Raw genomic sequence first — 18241 nt, 5'->3', positions numbered from 1 at the left:
GAGTACAATTTAAAGTGTGAAACTAAAAGTAGGGAGAGTAGCAAAATTTTGCATTCTGAATGGTGAGACTTCTAGCCCCTTCCCATGCACTATTCTCAGATTGTAGGATACAAGGTATATGCCTGACTCCCACCCCACCTCCACACAGTGAATGTTATAAAATTCCAACTCAGAGAATATGAAAGTCCCAAATAAAGACTTACACATTCTGATATTTGGGGGTCTTCCCAGGTAATAGCCTTATCCTAGCATGATTGCATTAGAATAAAGCCCTGCCATCAGCAGGCCCTGTTCACTCACAAAAAGTCACTTGTCAGCATTTTGATATGTCATCCTTCTAAAATATGAGAAGATACCCAAGGACAACAAGGCATTTAAGGAAAATGTCTATAACATAAAATAGAAAGGCTAAAAGGAAATGTCTATAACATAAAATAGAAAACTACCACTACCACCACTACCAAAAAAAAGAGGAACAATAATATACAAATATAGAAAACAGAAGAAAGCCTTTGACAGTATGTGATTAATATCCCCAGAGAAATCTAATAAGAGCTAATATTTATTTGGTATTTATTCCATGCCACCCATTTTTCTAAGTGCTTCACATGTATTTATCCATTTAATCTTAATAGTAACTGTATGAAATATGTATTCTTATTATAAGATAAACAGTAAGCTAGGCCTTAAGTGCCCTTTACTAGCTATAAAACCTTGCACAAGTTCTTAACTTCCCTGTGACTCACTTTTATTTAAAAATGAATATATAGTAGTATTTATTTTAAAAATGAGTATATAGTATATAATGCATTTTTACATAATACATTTTAAAGAATAAATATATTAATTATAGATGAGAGAAGATATTATATTTATAAGTATATAACAGGATATCATGAAAAACACTCAGAGAATCAAAAAAGCTCTTAGAAATAAATATTTGTGAGCTTTAAAGAAAAACGTAAATAAAAAACATTGAGTGATTAAATAAATTGTCCAAAAAATGGAAAAAGTGTTAAAGAGATAGAAAATAAGAAAGGAAAAAAAAGCTTAGAGTCTTATAGAAGCAGTCTAGGAAGTCTAATATTTAACTGAGATTTTGGTTAAAGTCAGAATATAGAAAACTCAAGGGAGAAATTATGAGTAGAACATACCAAGAAAATTTCTCAGAACTGAAAATGATAGTCTAAACAGTCAGGTGTAGTGGCACATGCTTGTAGTCTCAGCTACTCAGAAGGTTGAGGCAGGAGTCCTTCTTGAGGCCAGGAGTTAGGGGCTGCGGTGCAATGTGATTGCACCTGTCAATAGCCATGGCACTCCAGACTGGGCAATCAGAGTGAGACCTCATCTCAAAACAAACAAAAGAAAAAGATAAACATTAATAGGGCACACTCATGTGACCATATTAATTTAATAAATATATAAATAGCTAGTACTAAGTTATTTTCAGACTATCAGGGAAAGTTTATCAATGCTTCCAGAAAGAAAGAAAGAAAAAAAAAAAAGGGATCACACAAAAAGACATAGGAATCAGAATGGAATCAGCCTTCTGAACAACTCTATATGCGGTCAATAAAAGTAACAGTGCTTTTTAAATTTGAGGGGAAATTATTTTCAACCTATAATTTTATACCCAGTCAAACTATCAGTCAAGTGAAATGAAAAGAAGATAATTTCCTAATGCAAGCTTTCAAAAAGTTTTACTTCCTCTGCATCCATTTTTATGAAGGCATTGAGAGATATTTATCAGCTAAATAAGGGACTAAACTAAGAAGAACATGCTAGACCTCGTACAATGGGACGAATACAGAAATATATTAAAAGAAAAAAAAGTCTTAGGGTGACAGCCTTTAGAACAACCAGTGTAAATGAAGCAGAGATCTAGGTGAAAGATCTCTAAGAAATAAACATAATTGATATGTATCTGATATATTTGAATATTTTAAGGAGAAAGATTGAAATTCAAATGAGAGATAATGTAAAACATCAATAGCAGTACATAGAAAATTATGCAAGTACAAAACAATTTTCAGTTCTAGGAAAAATGTTTTCAAGAAAAGAAATGTAATCATTCTACACTAATGCATATATTGAAGAAATCTTAGCTTTATGGATACTAACAGAACTAGTCTAACTTTAAAAAACTAATAATTCTATTAGGAAAATAGGAGAAACAGAATATGCAGTGTTTGCACATATTTTGTTAGTTACAGAGAAAGTTAAATCTTTTTTTTCTCACAGCAAGAAGTGATTAAAGTATAAAACTGAATGTCAAGATATAATAGTAGAAACATATTTAGAAATATTGAGATAATTCTAGAAGTCACTCCAATGAAATACACTAGAGATTGAAGAAACTATTGTTTTTCTTTGTAACATTTAGTTCATCTTAATTTTAAATTTGACAATAATTAAATACATTTATAAAATAAAATGAAAAGTGAATATCTTTCCATCAGTCCACCAATATTTTCACACACAAATTTTCAAAATCTTTCAAATTTCCATTTATTTTCATGCAGTATATTACATTTTGTTTGGATTATGAGATACAATCTGTTTATGTATATATATATATATATATATAAAATCAACAAAAGACAACGAAAAAATATTAGCCAAATAATAACAGTGTATTTAAAGAAAATAAAATAATACAAACACAAAGATATTGGAATCCAATATTGATCATAAAATAATATTTCATCTACTGTGAACTTATTAATAAAGAAATATTTCTTTTTAATGTTGTGATTTAAAATTAGATGGCATTGCTTTTTAAATGAATAAATAGAATATTAGAATAAGCTTCCAAGGGCAGATATGACTTCTCATAAGAAGAAAGTACAATAGACAGGTGGTTAGGACCATGAGATTCAGTCTCTGAAAAATGCTAGGAGAAAAATCAAAACTTCAGTTTTCCAGAATGAGAAATGATAATAAATAAATCGTTGTGCACTTGGAGAGGATTGAAATTATTCTTTAGAAATGGGTACTAATTCAATTAAAATTCATTGTTAATGCAAAACGGATAAAATAACATTTAAAATTTAGATATGTAATAACTGAAAATTGAAAACTACTTGAATTGCATAACTAGTTTAAAATTAATATTGATATGGTTGTATAACATTACAAAAGTACATGAAAATATAACAGAATTTTTACTGAAAATTAAACCCAAAGGTATTTCAAAAGATGGGATTTTCTTCACTGTTCCTCCCAGGGACCTGTGCCTGTATATCAGGGATAACCGGCTTTAAGAATTTGAACTCATTTGTCTCGGAGCCACCCATGAGACACACCTCATACTGGTAGCTCTGGGACAGGGTCCCCGTGCCACTGACATCTACCAGATGGCCAGGAAAGTGGCCCTCAGGCACGGAGCAGCGACCCCCCAAGGCCGCCCTGTCCCTCCTGCACAGCCGCACCGCCACGAACAGCAGCACCGAGAAGAGGAAGAGCGAGGACACAGAGGCCAAGGCGATGACCAAGTAGACGGTGAGCGAGTCGGCCTGGGCCTGGTCCGGGGCCGCTTCCGGGAGCGGCAGGTAGGGCTGGGAGAAGCCATCCACCAGGAGCACGTGCAGCGTGACGGTGGCAGACAGCGGAGGCTCGCCATTGTCCTTCACCAGCACCACCAGCCTGTGCTTGGCCGCGTCGCGCTCGCTCAGCGGCCTGGCGGTGCGCACCTCGCCATTGTGCGCCCACACGCCGAACAGCCCGGGCTCCGTGGCCTTGAGCAGCTGGAACGACAGCCAGGCGTTCTGGCCCGAGTCTCCGTCCACCGCCACCACCTTGGTCACCAGGTAGCCGGCCTCTGCCGCCCTGGGCACCAGCTCGGTGCAGGGCGCAGAGCCGTTCTGCAGCGGGTACAGCACGAAGGGCGAGTTGTCGTTGTCGTCCACCACCACCACGCGCACCAGCGCCTCGCTGCTCAGCGCAGGGGAGCCTCGGTCTGTGGCGCCCACGCGGAACTCGAACGCCTGCAGGGCCTCGTAGTCCAGCGACCTGAGGGCGAACAGGTGCCCGTTGTCCGCGTTGATGGAGACCAGGGAGGCGAGGGGCAGGTGTGGGTCCTGGGGCGGCAGCAGTGAGTAGGTGACCTGGGCGTTGGTGCCCGAGTCTCTGTCTGTGGCGCTGACGCTGCCGATGTGCAGGGCGGGGCTGTTGTTCTCTTGGACCAACAGGGTGTAGGAGGTTTGAGTGAAGGCAGGGGCGTTGTCATTGACATCAGAGACCAGCACTGTTATGTTTTGCTGGGTTTGCAACCTGGGTGTCCCCAAGTCAGTGACGGTGATGATGATATTGTACTCAGCTTGGCTCTCTCTGTCCAACGCTCCTTCTGTCATTAGGATGTAAAAATTGTCCACAGAGGGTTTCAGAAAGAAAGGCAGATAATCTTGAATGGAGCAAACCGTCTTTCCATTTTTTCCAGAGTCTCTGTCTTTAATCCTAAATATGGCCAGTACCACGTCAGGAGAGTTCTCAGCAACGTAGTTGGAAAGTGATGATATGATGAGTTCAGGAGGATTGTCATTGGTGTCTAATACCTGGACCAAAACCATACATCTTGCAGAAAGACCCCCACCATCGATTGCCTGTATATTTATTTTGTAAGACTGTACTAATTCATAATCAAGCATCTCTCTGAGAATGATTTCCCCAGAAAAAGGATTAATTTGAAAAGTTGTTGGAATATCTTCAGAAGCATCAAAAAATGAATAGGTTACTTCAGCATTGACTCCTGTGTCTACATCTTCTGCGGAGACTTTAACAATAAGGGACCCTACAGGGCTGTTTTCTGGAGCCTGGGCCTCATAGAGTGCCTGAGCAAACTGCGGGGCATTGTCATTGATGTCCAGGACCACTATACATATAGTGGAAGTCCCAGATCTTGGTGGAGACCCGCCATCCAGAGCCGTGAGGGTTAAACTGAGCTCCTGTTGTTCCTCCCGATCTAGCGCTTTGTCCAACACCAGCTCTGGATATATCATACCTTCATCACTGTCACTAATTTTGATATGGAAAAAAGAGTTGGGGTTGATGGTGTAGTTTTGGATTCCATTAAGTCCTCCATCTGAATCTTGTCCTCTTTCTAGTCGAAATGCTGTCCCTTCTGCTGTATTTTCTAGTATTTTTAATACCACCTCTTTGTTCCGAAACGCTGGTGAGTGATCATTTATATCCCTGACTCTCAGTTCAGCCTGGTAAATCTGAAAGGGGTTATCCATTACAATTTGGAAATACAGCAGACAGGGCTCTGTGGGGCCGCATAGCTTCTCTCGGTCCAGTTTCTCATTTGTGAGCAAATTCCAAGTATGAGAATCCAGGAGCAGGTGTTGTTTGCTATCATCAGAAACCACCCTGGTTCCCCTTGCAGCCAGCTCTCCCTCCGCTAGTCCCAGATCCTTTGCCAGATTGACCACAAATGATCCTCTTTCTGTTTCCTCTGTTACCCAATAACGTCTAAACCCAGAATCTGCCAAGGACACTCCCCAAAATAGAAAGAGAAATAGAACTTGCCTTTGTCTTGGGAAGCAGAACTCCCTAGCCTCCATGGCTTGCCTCATTTATCAGTCACAATCTCAGCGCCGGATGTAAACAGCAGGTGCGAATCCCAGACTTATGTTATGTGTTAATAGCAGCGGAGACCTAGGGCTTATTTCTTTTTCGTTTTTCAATCTTGGGCGGCTACAGCTTTTTTCCCCTGCTCATCTGTCGGGATCTTCCTTTTTTGTTAGCGACTTGCATAGCGTTCTCAGTTCAAGTCCCTACCCCTCATCTTTTTAGCCTGCAGCGCCACCGTGTGGCTTCCAACACACTGAAATGGCTTTACCCAATTTTTGTGTGTTTCATACACTTACAAAAATTTTCCTTTAGTGGCTTATTTAAATTTTTTATTTTTATTTTCTTTTGTTTGTTTGGTAAAAAATAATGCTAAGATAGAGAACTATTCATGTTTTTGGGATTCTTCGTGGCTTCATAGGGAAACTTAGATATTCAACAGTGAAAAATGTTTCCAACAGTAACTCTGTTCACTTCACTGTGCCAGATTTAGCTCTGTACTAGGCCTTTCATCTCTGACACAACTCTTACGCAACCAAAGGAAAAACTGTGGGTACCTTCTGGGACCACCAAAACAATATATTTTACTTTTCCAGAAACACTGGGCATAGGACAGCAAAAACTGACAAAAAAAAAAAAAGCTCATTTGCAACCTTCTTCAACAAACTTCTTCAAAATATTATTATATTGTCTAAACAGAATAATCACTCTATAATCCAGAACCAAGCATTTAGGTTGCCACTCCTCCGTGCTTCTCTGAAAACTTATGCATACAACTATGATTAATTACCCTGTATGTATTATTGCTTCCTGTTTCATGCCATTCTGTCTCTTGGTTAATATGTGAGACACTTGAGGACGACTATGTTATCAGTCATCTTTGGTAGACAAATTAGTCACTCACTAAATTCTTGCTGTATTAAGCCATGTATAAATAAACTCTAATGAGTCAGACATGAAACAATATTTAGTGTGTTTCAATCCCTAACATTAGAAAATTGTGTTTTCATTTACTCATACTTTGCAATTTCTGTTTTCTTTCTTTCTTTTTTCTATATTAGATTTAAAATAACTTGCACAATTAAAGAAGAGACTGAACTTTATTTTAAGGTCCTTCTTAACTGAAATCTAGTAGGATCCAATTTCTCCACACCAAATAAACAGAGGTAAAGAACAGATCAAACTAACATCTCTCCTAACACTATTGAAGGTAAGAACTACATTATAACATCTGTCTCACATAGAATTTTATTCAAAGGTATAATATCTACAAAGAAACTCTATTTTTTCATAATAAGCAAAGGATACAGATTAAATCTAGGGATATTGTACAGAGAAAGGGCTACATACAACAACAGCAAAAAAAAAAAAAACCCACTTTGTTGGATATAAAAACCACACCATATAAACTTCTACCTGATGACTTCTTTTTTTTTTAACTTCATGGGACTGATTGTTAGCAATCAAAAACTTAACAGGGACCTCTGATTTGTTCCTTCAGAATTAAAAGCAACAGATTTTTAAATATTTCTACATAATCCTATAGAAGGCCTAATCTTTGCCTTTTTATCTTCAAACGTAAACACATTTACATGAACTCAATATCCTACAATGGCTTTTCTTATTTTTAGATAAAGCTGATCAGAGATTTATTTCTCTGATCAGAGAAGGTAGAACTCTTGAAAAAAGTAACACAGTTTACAAAAAGTGTTATAATGAAAATTGATTATGATAAACCAACAAGAACACCAATTTTGAAAACAAAATAGACAAAAGAAATATGACATAGAAAATACACATATTACATGCAGCAGATTATTTTAATACTTGAACTATAATAATTGAAGAAGTTCTAGAAAAGTGAGACTAACATAAATAATGTAGCAATAATTAATAAGAAGTGAATAAAGACATTTATAGAGCAGAAGAAATTTTTAAAAGATGATATTAACTTTGAAGATAAAGCCTACTTCATTTATGGGGATGTGATGAGAAACACCTCATTGGAGTAAATATGTGGAAAAGGAAAATGGTGAAGTTAAACATAAAATTGGAAATTAATGACCAATCAAACAGAGAAAATGAAACAGAGCCTTATTGGTGGTAGTGAGCATGAACAATTTAGCTTAACAAAGTAGACAATATTAAGAAGTTAATGGCTTTACTCAATGGGTTTTTATCAATAATTAAATCCAAAGCTATTGTGGAAGTTAGAATTTTCCTCTATTTCTTTCCCAGCGCATTGGGGCGGGAGGTTGGGGATAATTGGTTTCAGAAACTTGAACTCATTTGTTCCGGAGCCATCCATCAGACACACCTCATACTGGTAGCTCTGGGACAGGGTCCCCGTGCCGCTGACATCGACCAGATGGCCAGAAAAGTGGCCCTCAGGCACCGAGCAGCGACCCCCCAAGGCCGCCCTGTTCCTCCTGCACAGCCGCACCGCCACGAACAGCAGCACCAAGAAGAGGAAGAGCGAGGACACAGAGGCCAAGGCGATGACCAAGTAGACGGTGAGCGAGTCGGCCTGGGCCTGGTCCGGGGCCGCTTCCGGGAGCGGCAGGTAGGGCTGGGAGAAGCCATCCACCAGGAGCACGTGCAGCGTGACGGTGGCAGACAGCGGAGGCTCGCCATTGTCCTTCACCAGCACCACCAGCCTGTGCTTGGCCGCGTCGCGCTCGCTCAGCGGCCTGGCGGTGCGCACCTCGCCATTGTGCGCCCACACGCTGAACAGCCCGGGCTCCGTGGCCTTGAGCAGCTGGAACGACAGCCAGGCGTTCTGGCCCGAGTCTCCATCCACCGCCACCACCTTGGTCACCAGGTAGCCGGCCTCTGCCGCCCTGGGCACCAGCTCGGTGCAGGGCGCAGAGCCGTTCTGCAGCGGGTACAGCACGAAGGGCGAGTTGTCGTTGTCGTCCACCACCACCACGCGCACCAGCGCCTCGCTGCTCAGCGCAGGGGAGCCTCGGTCTGTGGCGCCCACGCGGAACTCGAACGCCTGCAGGGCCTCGTAGTCCAGCGACCTGAGGGCGAACAGGTGCCCGTTGTCCGCGTTGATGGAGACCAGGGAGGCGAGGGGCAGGTGTGGGTCCTGGGGCGTCAGGAGCGAGTAGGTGACCTGGGCGTTGGTGCCCGAGTCTCTGTCTGTGGCGCTGACGCTGCCGATGTGCAGGGCGGGGCTGTTGTTCTCGGGGACAAGTAGTGTGTAAGAGGTTTGGAAGAAGACAGGGGCATTGTCATTGACGTCGGAGATCAGAACGGTTATGTTGAGCTGTGTTTTAAGCCTGGGTGTCCCCAAGTCTGTGACTGTGATGGTGATGTTATATTGGGCTCTTGCTTCTCTGTCGAGTGCTCTCTTCGTTGTCAAAGTGTAAAAGTTCTTGACTGAAGGTTTTAGAAGAAAAGGAAGGTCTTCCTGGATGGAGGAAATTGTCTTGCCATTTTGTCCGGAGTCAGGATCCGAAACACTGAAAACAGCAACTACTGTCTCAGGTGAGTTCTCTGGGATGGGGCTCGTGAGTGCAGACATGGTCACTTCTGGGGGATTATCATTCACATCCACGACCTGCAGGAGAAGAGTGCACTTTCCTGAAAGACCTCCCCCATCCGTGGCCTTGATGTCCACTTCATAAGACAGTACTGTTTCATAATCTACTTGTTTTCTCAGTCGAATTTCTCCTGTCGTAGGATTTACCTCCAAAGTTTTGCTCATATCATCTGAAGGCTGAAAGAGTGTGTAGGATATTTTTCCATTGACTCCACTGTCTAAATCCCTGGCGACGACAGTGACAACCAGGGAGCCAATAGGTCTGTCCTCCGGAATCTGCACCTTGTAGATCGGCTGCTCAAACTCAGGGGCGTTATCATTGGTGTCCACTATTTCAATACGAACCTTGGCTGTCCCAGACCGGGGCGGTGAGCCGCCATCCAGCGCAGTCAGGATTAATCTTAGTTCAGGCTCCTCTTCCCGATCCAGCTCCTTATCCAACACCAGCTCTGGGTATTTCCTGCCATCTCTGCGTTCTTGGGTTAGAACTCGGAAATGGGAATTGGAGCTGATTTTGTAGTTTTGAACATTATTGCTTCCCACATCCAAGTCTACAGCATTATTCAGAGGAAATGCATTTCCTAGAGGACTGTTTTCCGGAATTTTAAGAAGCATTTCTTTTTCAGTAAACACAGGAGAATGGTCATTTATATCTCTCACCCTCAGCTCAGCCTGAAATATTTCTAATGGTTTTTCCATTAACACTTGGAAATGTAGTACACATGGCTCAGCAGGACCACATAGTTCCTCTCGATCTAGTTTCTCGTTTATAAGCAAATCCCCAGTTTGAACTGCGAGCTGCAAATGCTCCTTGTTCCCCTGGGAAATGATCCGGACCCCCCGGGTGGACATCTCTGTCAACTCCAATCCGAGGTCTTTCCTTAGATTTGCCACAAAAGAACCTCTCTCCGTTTCTTCCACTATGGAATACGGCCCCAACTCGGCGCCCACTCCAGCAGGCATGCTCAGCAAAACAAAGAAAACTAGGACTTGCCTTTGTTTCTGATTGTGCATCCATCCAATCTCCATTGCTGTTTCCTGAAAATTTCGTTCACAGGAGCTTTATGTATGTCCAGGATCCTGGTAGCGCGATCCTGCAGTCCAGAACGTCAGAACTAAGCCGTTGAATCGTGTTTTAAAGAAGCTTCACTCTCTCTCTTGCTCTGGCTGAGAAAGCTCTTCTTTTGCTTCCAGACAGTGCGAAACGGTTTGGCTGGATACTGGAGCTGCGTAGGCAATTCTGTTTTCCGTTATCTTAGCCTGCAGCGCCACCACGCGTTTCACTATTTTCGGGTTTAATATTGGAGGCAAAATTCTGGATGTACCGAATAGGCTATGTAATATGAAACACTGGGTTCTATTTTCATGTGGCTTTTGTGTGTATAGACAGAGCTCGGTGGTATTGCACAGGGAGGATTACAAAGAGCAAACTTTCACTTATGTTACTGTCTAATGCTGTTGAGGTGTTATTGATTACATAAAATAATTTAACATTTAAGCCGAGAGGAGTATGCATTTGGGAGCAAAATGTTTTCTGAAGCAACATGGGGACAGCTTCACAAGTACATCTTTTCCATGGTACATATTATAGACGCTATGAGTAGACACTTCAAAATTGCAATCAGTGATAGTTCTAAAAAGAGTATTTAACCAATGCTTTATTAAAGAATAGATTACTTCCTCTTCTTTCCAACACCTAAGCCTGGGAACTGTTTCACAGAAAGAGTTTTCACAACTTTCAAATTATTGGAAAATTATTTTCTAAATAGGCAGATCTCAAAGTTGGGCCTGTCACACTTTTGGTTTCCTCCTTTTTTTTTTTTTTTTGTCATGACAAGAATAATTTTTGTTTTATCGTTTTTAAAAAACAGCTTTAAGGGGATATAATTCACAAACCATACAATTCACCCACTTAACATATACAATTCAATGGCTTTTAATATATTCACATAATTGTGCATCCATCGTCATGATTTTAGAACATTTTCATCACCTCAGAAGAAATTCTGTGTATTTTAACTATCATTCTTCCTCCCCGCTCCCCAATGTTCACATCCCTCTTGCCCTCAGCCCTAAGCAATCACTAATCTACTTTCTGCCTCTATAGAGTGTCCTATGCTGGACTTTCATATGAATGGAATAATATAATATGTGGACTTTTGTGACTGACTTTTTCACGTAAGATAATGCTTTCAAGGTTCATTCACGTTGCAGCATGTATCAATACTTCATTTCTATTTATGGCCAAATAATATTCCATTGTATAGGTATATCACATTTTGATTATTCGTTCATCCTTTGTTGGACATTGGGGTAGTTTCCACCTTTTGGCTATTATGAATAATGCTACTATGAACATTCATGTACAAATACTCATCCATATGTTTTTATTTCCCTAAGGGGAATTTCTGGGTCAGATGACATTTCTATGTTTAATTGTTTGAAGAACTGCCAGACTGTTTTACAAAGTGACCGAATCACTTTATGTTCCCACTTAGCAGTGTATCAGGGTTACAGTTTTTCCACATCCTGGAAATGCTTTTTGTTATCTTACTTTTTGATTATAGCCATCCTTGTGGTATCATCTGATTTTGATTTGTATATCCCAAATAAGTAATGATGTTGAAAATCTTTTCATGTGGTTGTTGGCCATTTGTATATCTTCCTTGAAAAAATATCTATTTAGATTTTTACCCATTTGTAATTGTGTTATATGTCATTTTACAATTGAGTTGTAAGAGTTCTTTATATATTCTAGGTACAAGTCCCTTGTCAGATTTGAATTCTTTTGTTTGGGTTTTTATTTCCATAATATAAATTGCAGTAAAAATTAAGGATATAATTATTAATTCAGTGTTCTTGTTAGTGTTTTTAGAAGTTTGTTAATCATCTTGCCTTTGATTAAATCATCATCAATGAAGCCTAAACTCCTGGTATAAAGCCCTTTATGTGCCCTCTTTGGCCACAGGTGGTACTGCTAGACTACATAATTTTCTCCAAGCAGCCAACCTGTGGTAGAAAGAATAATGGCCAATTAAAGACGCCTATTCCCTAATTCCCAATATCTGCAAATATGTTACCTGACATGGCAAAAGATACTTTGTAGATGTGATTAAGCTAGGGTACTTGTGAAGGGGAGATTATCTTGCATTATCTGGATGTCACAGAACTTTTCCTGGCTATGGTCAGAGGGAGCTGTGACTACTGAAGAATGGTTAGAGATGTATTGTTACTGGATTTGAAGATGGACAAAGAGGGCCATGATCCACTTAATGTGGGCAGTGTCTAGATCCTGCCAAAGACAAAGAAATGGACTCCCCTCTAGCACCACAAGAATGAAATGCATCCCTGCTGACACTTTGATTTTAGCTCGATAAAACCCATATTGGACTTCTGATCTACAGAACTGTAAGATAATACATTTTATTGTTTAAACAATAAAGTTTGTGGTAATTTTGTACAGCAGCAATAGAAACTAATACACAACACTCATATGGATTCCTCATGCATCCAGCAACTGAGTAAAAAAAAAATTATTATTTCTACAAGAACAGTATCATCACAGCGAATGCTGAAGAATGCCTGATTCAGCTATGGTAAGTCATTCTTTCAGAATAAAGTCATCTAAGTCAATAAAGCAAACACATTTTTTCAGCATTTTGGAGGGGACATGGTCTCACTCTGTTACCTGCGCTAGAGCGCAGTGGCATCATCACAGGTCATTGCAACCTCAAACTCCTGGGCTTAAGCAATCCTCCTGCCTCAGCCTCTTGAGTAGCTGCGATCACAGGTGCACACCATCATGCCCAGCTATTTTTCTTTTGTAGAGATGAGGGTCTTGCTATGTTGCTCAGACTGGTCTGGAACACCTGCCCTCAAGCAATCCTCCCACCTTGGCTTCCCAAAGTGCTAGGATTACAGGTGTGAGCCACTGCACCCGGCTTTCAGCATAATTTTTAAGAGGAGTTGCCAATGACATATTGGTAATTTTAACAGAAAATAACTGGAGCCCATCAGGTTTTTTCGTATTAAATTTCCGGAATCTCTAAGTTATTAAGTGTTCCTCCACAACATTGCCACCTGTATTTTTCTGAAATCAGTTATTCCATTGAGAATTAATACTAGAATAGCAACTGCTTTCAAACAAATAGTAGGCTAAAATGAACATAGTGTATTTAATTTCAATAAAGGACTTATGAAACTGTATGTAATAAAGCAAGTTTCAACTTCTTGAAGAAAACACATATGTTTTATATATGTATATATAAATATCTCTCTCTGTGTATGTAAATCAGAAAAAGACTGAAAAAAGAGCATAAAAAATTCAAGAAAGGCAACCATAGGATAACTCTACTCCCTTCTCAAACTCATTTCTGCAATAATGAATGTGACATATTGAGAAGGTACAGGAATATAATCAGGCTGATGCACTCATCATAAAGGTCGTTTGTGGTGTCTGACCCAGCTGACTTAGGTAAGTGTTTCTATAAGAATTCTAAGTTTCTTGGTGTAGAGTAGTATGGCCATTGATGTAGAAACAGATACAAACTATAGATTAAAAGTCACATTTCTACATGAGAGTTTAGTTCGTGAAATAGGAGTAGGAATAATAGGTAAATTTCACTTGCTTACTTACAAAACAATATTACCAATTAATGCCTGACAATATAGCATATTGGTTAAGAACAGGAGAATTAGATACAGATAGACTCAGATTACATTTCAAATTTTTCCTTTTATTACTTCAGAATTATGAGCAAGTTGCTTAAGTTTATAAGCTTCAGTTTTCTCATATGTAAAAAAGGGGGTAATATGCCAAGCCCCTTAGAATTTGGTAAAAGATTTAAGAGATAATAAATGTAAAACACTTTGTATACCACTTTTAACTAAATTTTAACTAAATTTTAAATCAAGAAATAAAAGCTTAAAGAAAAACAGTTACATTAAATAGTACGTTTAAAATCTGTGCATTTTAGTGTATATATAATATTTTAATTAAAAATCATACTGTTAAAGAATTATGACTAGATTCCACTGGATGAAGCATAAAAACTAAAATAATTGGTGCCTTAAATGAGATAAAATTTCCTTTATTTTTTAAGTTAAAAATGTTCAAAAGTAGGCAATGCAAAGATAGCATGACTCCATGGTCATCAGGGACTCTTGTCTCTTTCAAGTTTGTTCTATACTAACTGTCTTAGTTCATTGTTTCCATCATTTGGGTCCATTATGGCTGGTTTTTGTATTAACCATAACATACGTATGCCAGGCAGCAAGGAGCAGTTAGAGAAGGGAAAAAGGGGATTCATTCCTAGATGAGTCATGTCTCTTTAAATAGTCTTCTTGGACGTCTCCTACAACATTTATACATATATCTTATGAACTATAACCCAGTAATATGTCCAGTTCTAAATGCCAAGGAGGCTGGGAAAATGTATTCTGTTGACTAAGCACACTAACACCATAAATGAAATTTGGGATCTGTTACTAAAGAAGGAAAGATAAATGGATATGAGTGGCCACTATAGTTTCTGTCACAAATGATCAGTGTTTCTCAAAGGGGAAAAGCCGGTTTCACTACCATGCTAATTCATCTCACTAGATAATTATGGTGCCATTTTCTTCCTCTTTTAACATCAATGAAATTAAGTGGAAACAACTTAAAATAATTATATTAAAACTAATACTAATATATTAATGAAAGGAAACACAATTATATAATATTTTAAAAGAAAACATTATCAAAGAAGTTTAGTGCTATTAGAACCAGACATTCTCATTGTACCAGTTCTCTTAACCCCGATTACACTTCACTACGTTAGTGCGTTACTGCTTTGTATATATCTAACTGTTTAAGACTAAGAAAATCTACAATGAAATACAATTGATTATGTGGAATTAATTTTCCACTGTTTCACATCTTACATATTTCTAAGCTATTCCAGAAAAAGGATTTGTACAACTATTGACCTCATCAGTGTTTTTTGATTAGAGAGTTTAAGACCATTCATGTCCGTATAGGAATGAAGAAAAAGATGAGATCCCATTTCTTAAAACAGTGACAACATGAGAAATCCTACAGGGACATTTAATGTAATTTAAATTTTATAATAGCTTGGCAGAAAAACCATTACTTGAATTTATCATAAAAATTAAAATGTGGATTATGAACGATTATTTTAACTGAATGTTGAAACCAAAGTCATTTGTAAAGTTGGAGCTTTCTTGAATTTCTGACCCAGGGGAATGGCCCTGGAAATTGGATAAAATTGGCTTCAGAAATTTGAACTCCTTGGTCCCTGAACCTCGCGTCAGACACACCTCATACTGATAGCTCTGGGACAGGGTCCCGGTGCCGCTGACGTCCACCAGATGGCCAGGAAAGTGGCCCTCAGGCACCGAGCAGCGACCCCCCAAGGCCGCCCTGTTCCTCCTGCACAGCCGCACCGCCACAAACAGCAGCACCGAGAAGAGGAAGAGCGAGGACACAGAGGCCAAGGCGATGACCAAGTAGACGGTGAGCGAGTCGGCCTGGGCCTGGTCCGGGGCCGCTTCCGGGAGCGGCAGGTAGGGCTGGGAGAAGCCATCCACCAGGAGCACGTGCAGCGTGACGGTGGCAGACAGCGGAGGCTCGCCATTGTCCTTCACCAGCACCACCAGCCTGTGCTTGGCCGCGTCGCGCTCGCTCAGCGGCCTGGCGATGCGCACCTCGCCATTGTGCGCCCACACGCCGAACAGCCCGGGCTCCGTGGCCTTGAGCAGCTGGAACGACAGCCAAGCGTTCTGGCCCGAGTCTCCGTCCACCGCCACCACCTTGGTCACCAGGTAGCCGGCCTCTGCCGCCCTGGGCACCAGCTCGGTGCAGGGCGCAGAGCCGTTCTGCAGCGGGTACAGCACGAAGGGCGAGTTGTCGTTGTCGTCCACCACCACCACGCGCACCAGCGCCTCGCTGCTCAGCGCAGGGGAGCCTCGGTCTGTGGCGCCCACGCGGAACTCGAAAGCCTGCAGGGCCTCGTAGTCCACCGACCTGAGGGCGAACAGGTGCCCGTTGTCCGCGTTGATGGAGACCAGGGAGGCGAGGGGCAGATGCGGGTCATCGGGCGGCAGGAGCGAGTAGGTGACCTGGGCGTTGGTGCCTGAGTCTCTGTCAGTGGCGCTGACGCTGCCGATGTGCAGGGCGGGGCTGTTGTTCTCGCGCACGAACAGAGTGTAGGAGGTTTGGGTGAAGGCAGGGGCGTTGTCATTGACGTCGGAGACCAGCAGGGTTATGTTGAGCTGTGTTTTCAGCCTGGGTGTCCCCAAGTCAGTGACTATGATGGTAATGTTGTATTCGGCTCTCCTCTCTCTGTCCAGAGGTCTCTCTGTTAGTAGGGTGTAAAAGTTTTCCAGAGAAGATTTCAGGAAGAAGGGTAGATCGTCCTGAATAGAGCAACTTATTTTGCCATTTTCTTCCGAATCAAGATCTGAAACACTGAAAACTGCAACCACAGTCTCAGGCAAGTTCTCAGGTACCAGACTGGTAAAGGCAGACATGGTAACCTCTGGGGCATGATCGTTCACGTCCATAACTTGAATCAGAACAGTGCATTTTCCAGAAAAGCTTCCACCATCTCTCGCCTCGATATTGACTTCGTAGGACTGAATTGTTTCAAAATCAACTTGTTTTTTTAGCTGAATTTCTCCTGTCAAGGGATTGATCCTAAAGGTGTTGCTAATCTCTTCTGAAGCTTGGAAAAGTGAGTAGGAAATTTCTCCATTGATTCCTATGTCTACATCCGTAGCAGAGACGGTGACAACCAGGAATCCTATCGGACTGTCTTCAGGGATCTGCACCCTATAGAAAGGCTGCTCAAATTCAGGAGCGTTGTCATTGATATCCAAGACTTGGATGTAGACCTGAGCGGTGCCAGACCGTGGCGGAGAGCCACCATCCAGTGCTGTGAGGGTTAACCTGAGCTCAGGTTCCTCCTCGCGATCCAAAGCTTTGTCCAGCACCAGCTCTGGATATTTCCTGCCATCGCTGCGTTTCTGGGTAAGGACTCGAAAATGGGAGTTGGGACTGATTATATAGTTCTCGATATTATTTCGGCCTACATCCACGTCTTGAGCGTTCTTCAGGGGAAATGTAGTCCCAGGAGGACTGTTCTCTGATACTTGTAGCAACATTTCTTTGTCCAGGAATACTGGAGAGTGATCATTTATGTCTACCACTTGTAGCTCAGCTTGAAAAAATTCTAAGGGACTCTCTAGCAACACCTGGAAACGTAACACACAGGGCTCTGTGCGACGGCACAGTTCCTCGCGGTCCAGTTTCTCATTTAGCAACAAATCTCCTGTCTCCTGATCAAGCTGCAGATGTAGTTTGTTGCCTTTGGAAACGACCCTAACCCCCCGCCTAGAGAGTTCCCTCTGCCCCAGACCCAGGTCCTTTGCTAAATTGGTTACAAAGAAACTGCCTTCAGTTTCCTCCAACACAGAATAGCGCCTAAGCTCCGCCGCGCCCGCCACGGTTAAGACCAAAAGGAGAAGAAAGGAAAACAGGACTTGCCTTTGTCTGCAAATGAGCTTCCCGCTGGGCTCCATTGTTCCGTACAGCCTCCTGTGAGGGTGGTTCTGCAGAACTGTAAAGTCCTAGTGTCCGAGGTCGCGGTTATTCCACCAGATATTACACCTCAGAAATATTCCAGCAAGTAGTCCTTTTCAGAGGACCCACTCTGCCTTTCTTTGGCATCCACGCTTCCGGTGGGCTTCCAAGCTCTGATGGTAAATTTTGCAAGTTAATGGAGCTGCAGCTGCTGTTCGTTTTGTACCTTCTTATCCTGCAGCGCCACCACGCGTCCTCAAATAATCTCACATTTCGTTGGATGAAAATGGATGCAATATTCCCAACTCTGCCTACATGTACAACGCAGCTACTATGTAAAGTTACAACACTACCTCTACTATCGCCAGACCTTATTGGACAGACAACTGCCTGAAGGCCAAACGAGACAAATGACACTAGTGGGGACTCTTTCAACAATGCTATTTGAGTTTGGGTCAAAAAGAAATATTTAGGTAACAACCTGGCTGGGAAGACAGAATATATGCAGTAAATCAGAAAATGTATATACTTGGAGTAGCAGA

General features: G+C 41.3%; 3 protein-coding genes across 3 annotated transcripts; all 3 read right to left on the bottom strand.

Annotated features, from left to right (window-relative positions):
* Positions 1-2960: 2960 nt before the first annotated feature.
* Positions 2961-6138, bottom strand: LOC123637886 (protocadherin beta-10). Its single transcript, XM_045551027.1, has one exon. The coding sequence runs from the start codon at positions 5571-5573 to the stop codon at positions 3192-3194; it is 2382 nt and encodes a 793-aa protein (XP_045406983.1). The 5' UTR covers positions 5574-6138; the 3' UTR covers positions 2961-3191.
* Positions 6139-6804: 666 nt separating this feature from the next.
* Positions 6805-10321, bottom strand: PCDHB16 (protocadherin beta 16). The gene has a single exon (XM_045551026.1). The coding sequence runs from the start codon at positions 10142-10144 to the stop codon at positions 7748-7750; it is 2397 nt and encodes a 798-aa protein (XP_045406982.1). The 5' UTR covers positions 10145-10321; the 3' UTR covers positions 6805-7747.
* A 4746-nt stretch (positions 10322-15067) lies between these two features.
* Positions 15068-17945, bottom strand: LOC123637884 (protocadherin beta-13). The gene has a single exon (XM_045551025.1). It carries the CDS (start codon positions 17696-17698, stop codon positions 15290-15292), a length of 2409 nt encoding a protein of 802 aa, XP_045406981.1. The 5' UTR covers positions 17699-17945; the 3' UTR covers positions 15068-15289.
* Between the last annotated feature and the right edge of the window lie 296 nt (positions 17946-18241).

The sequence above is a fragment of the Lemur catta genome, chromosome 5, assembly GCF_020740605.2.
Source record: "Lemur catta isolate mLemCat1 chromosome 5, mLemCat1.pri, whole genome shotgun sequence".
NCBI classification, from domain to species: domain Eukaryota; kingdom Metazoa; phylum Chordata; class Mammalia; order Primates; family Lemuridae; genus Lemur; species Lemur catta.
Note: the sequence above shows the minus strand (reverse complement) of the source record. Positions and strands in the feature narration are given on the sequence as shown.

Bases quoted from the DNA above. Each gene is read 5' to 3' on its own strand.
- LOC123637886 (XM_045551027.1), bottom strand. From the start codon at position 5,573: ATGAGGCAAGCCATGGAGGCTAGGGAGTTCTGCTTCCCAAGACAAAGG.
- LOC123637884 (XM_045551025.1), bottom strand. From the start codon at position 17,698: ATGGAGCCCAGCGGGAAGCTCATTTGCAGACAAAGGCAAGTCCTGTTT.
- PCDHB16 (XM_045551026.1), bottom strand. From the start codon at position 10,144: ATGGAGATTGGATGGATGCACAATCAGAAACAAAGGCAAGTCCTAGTT.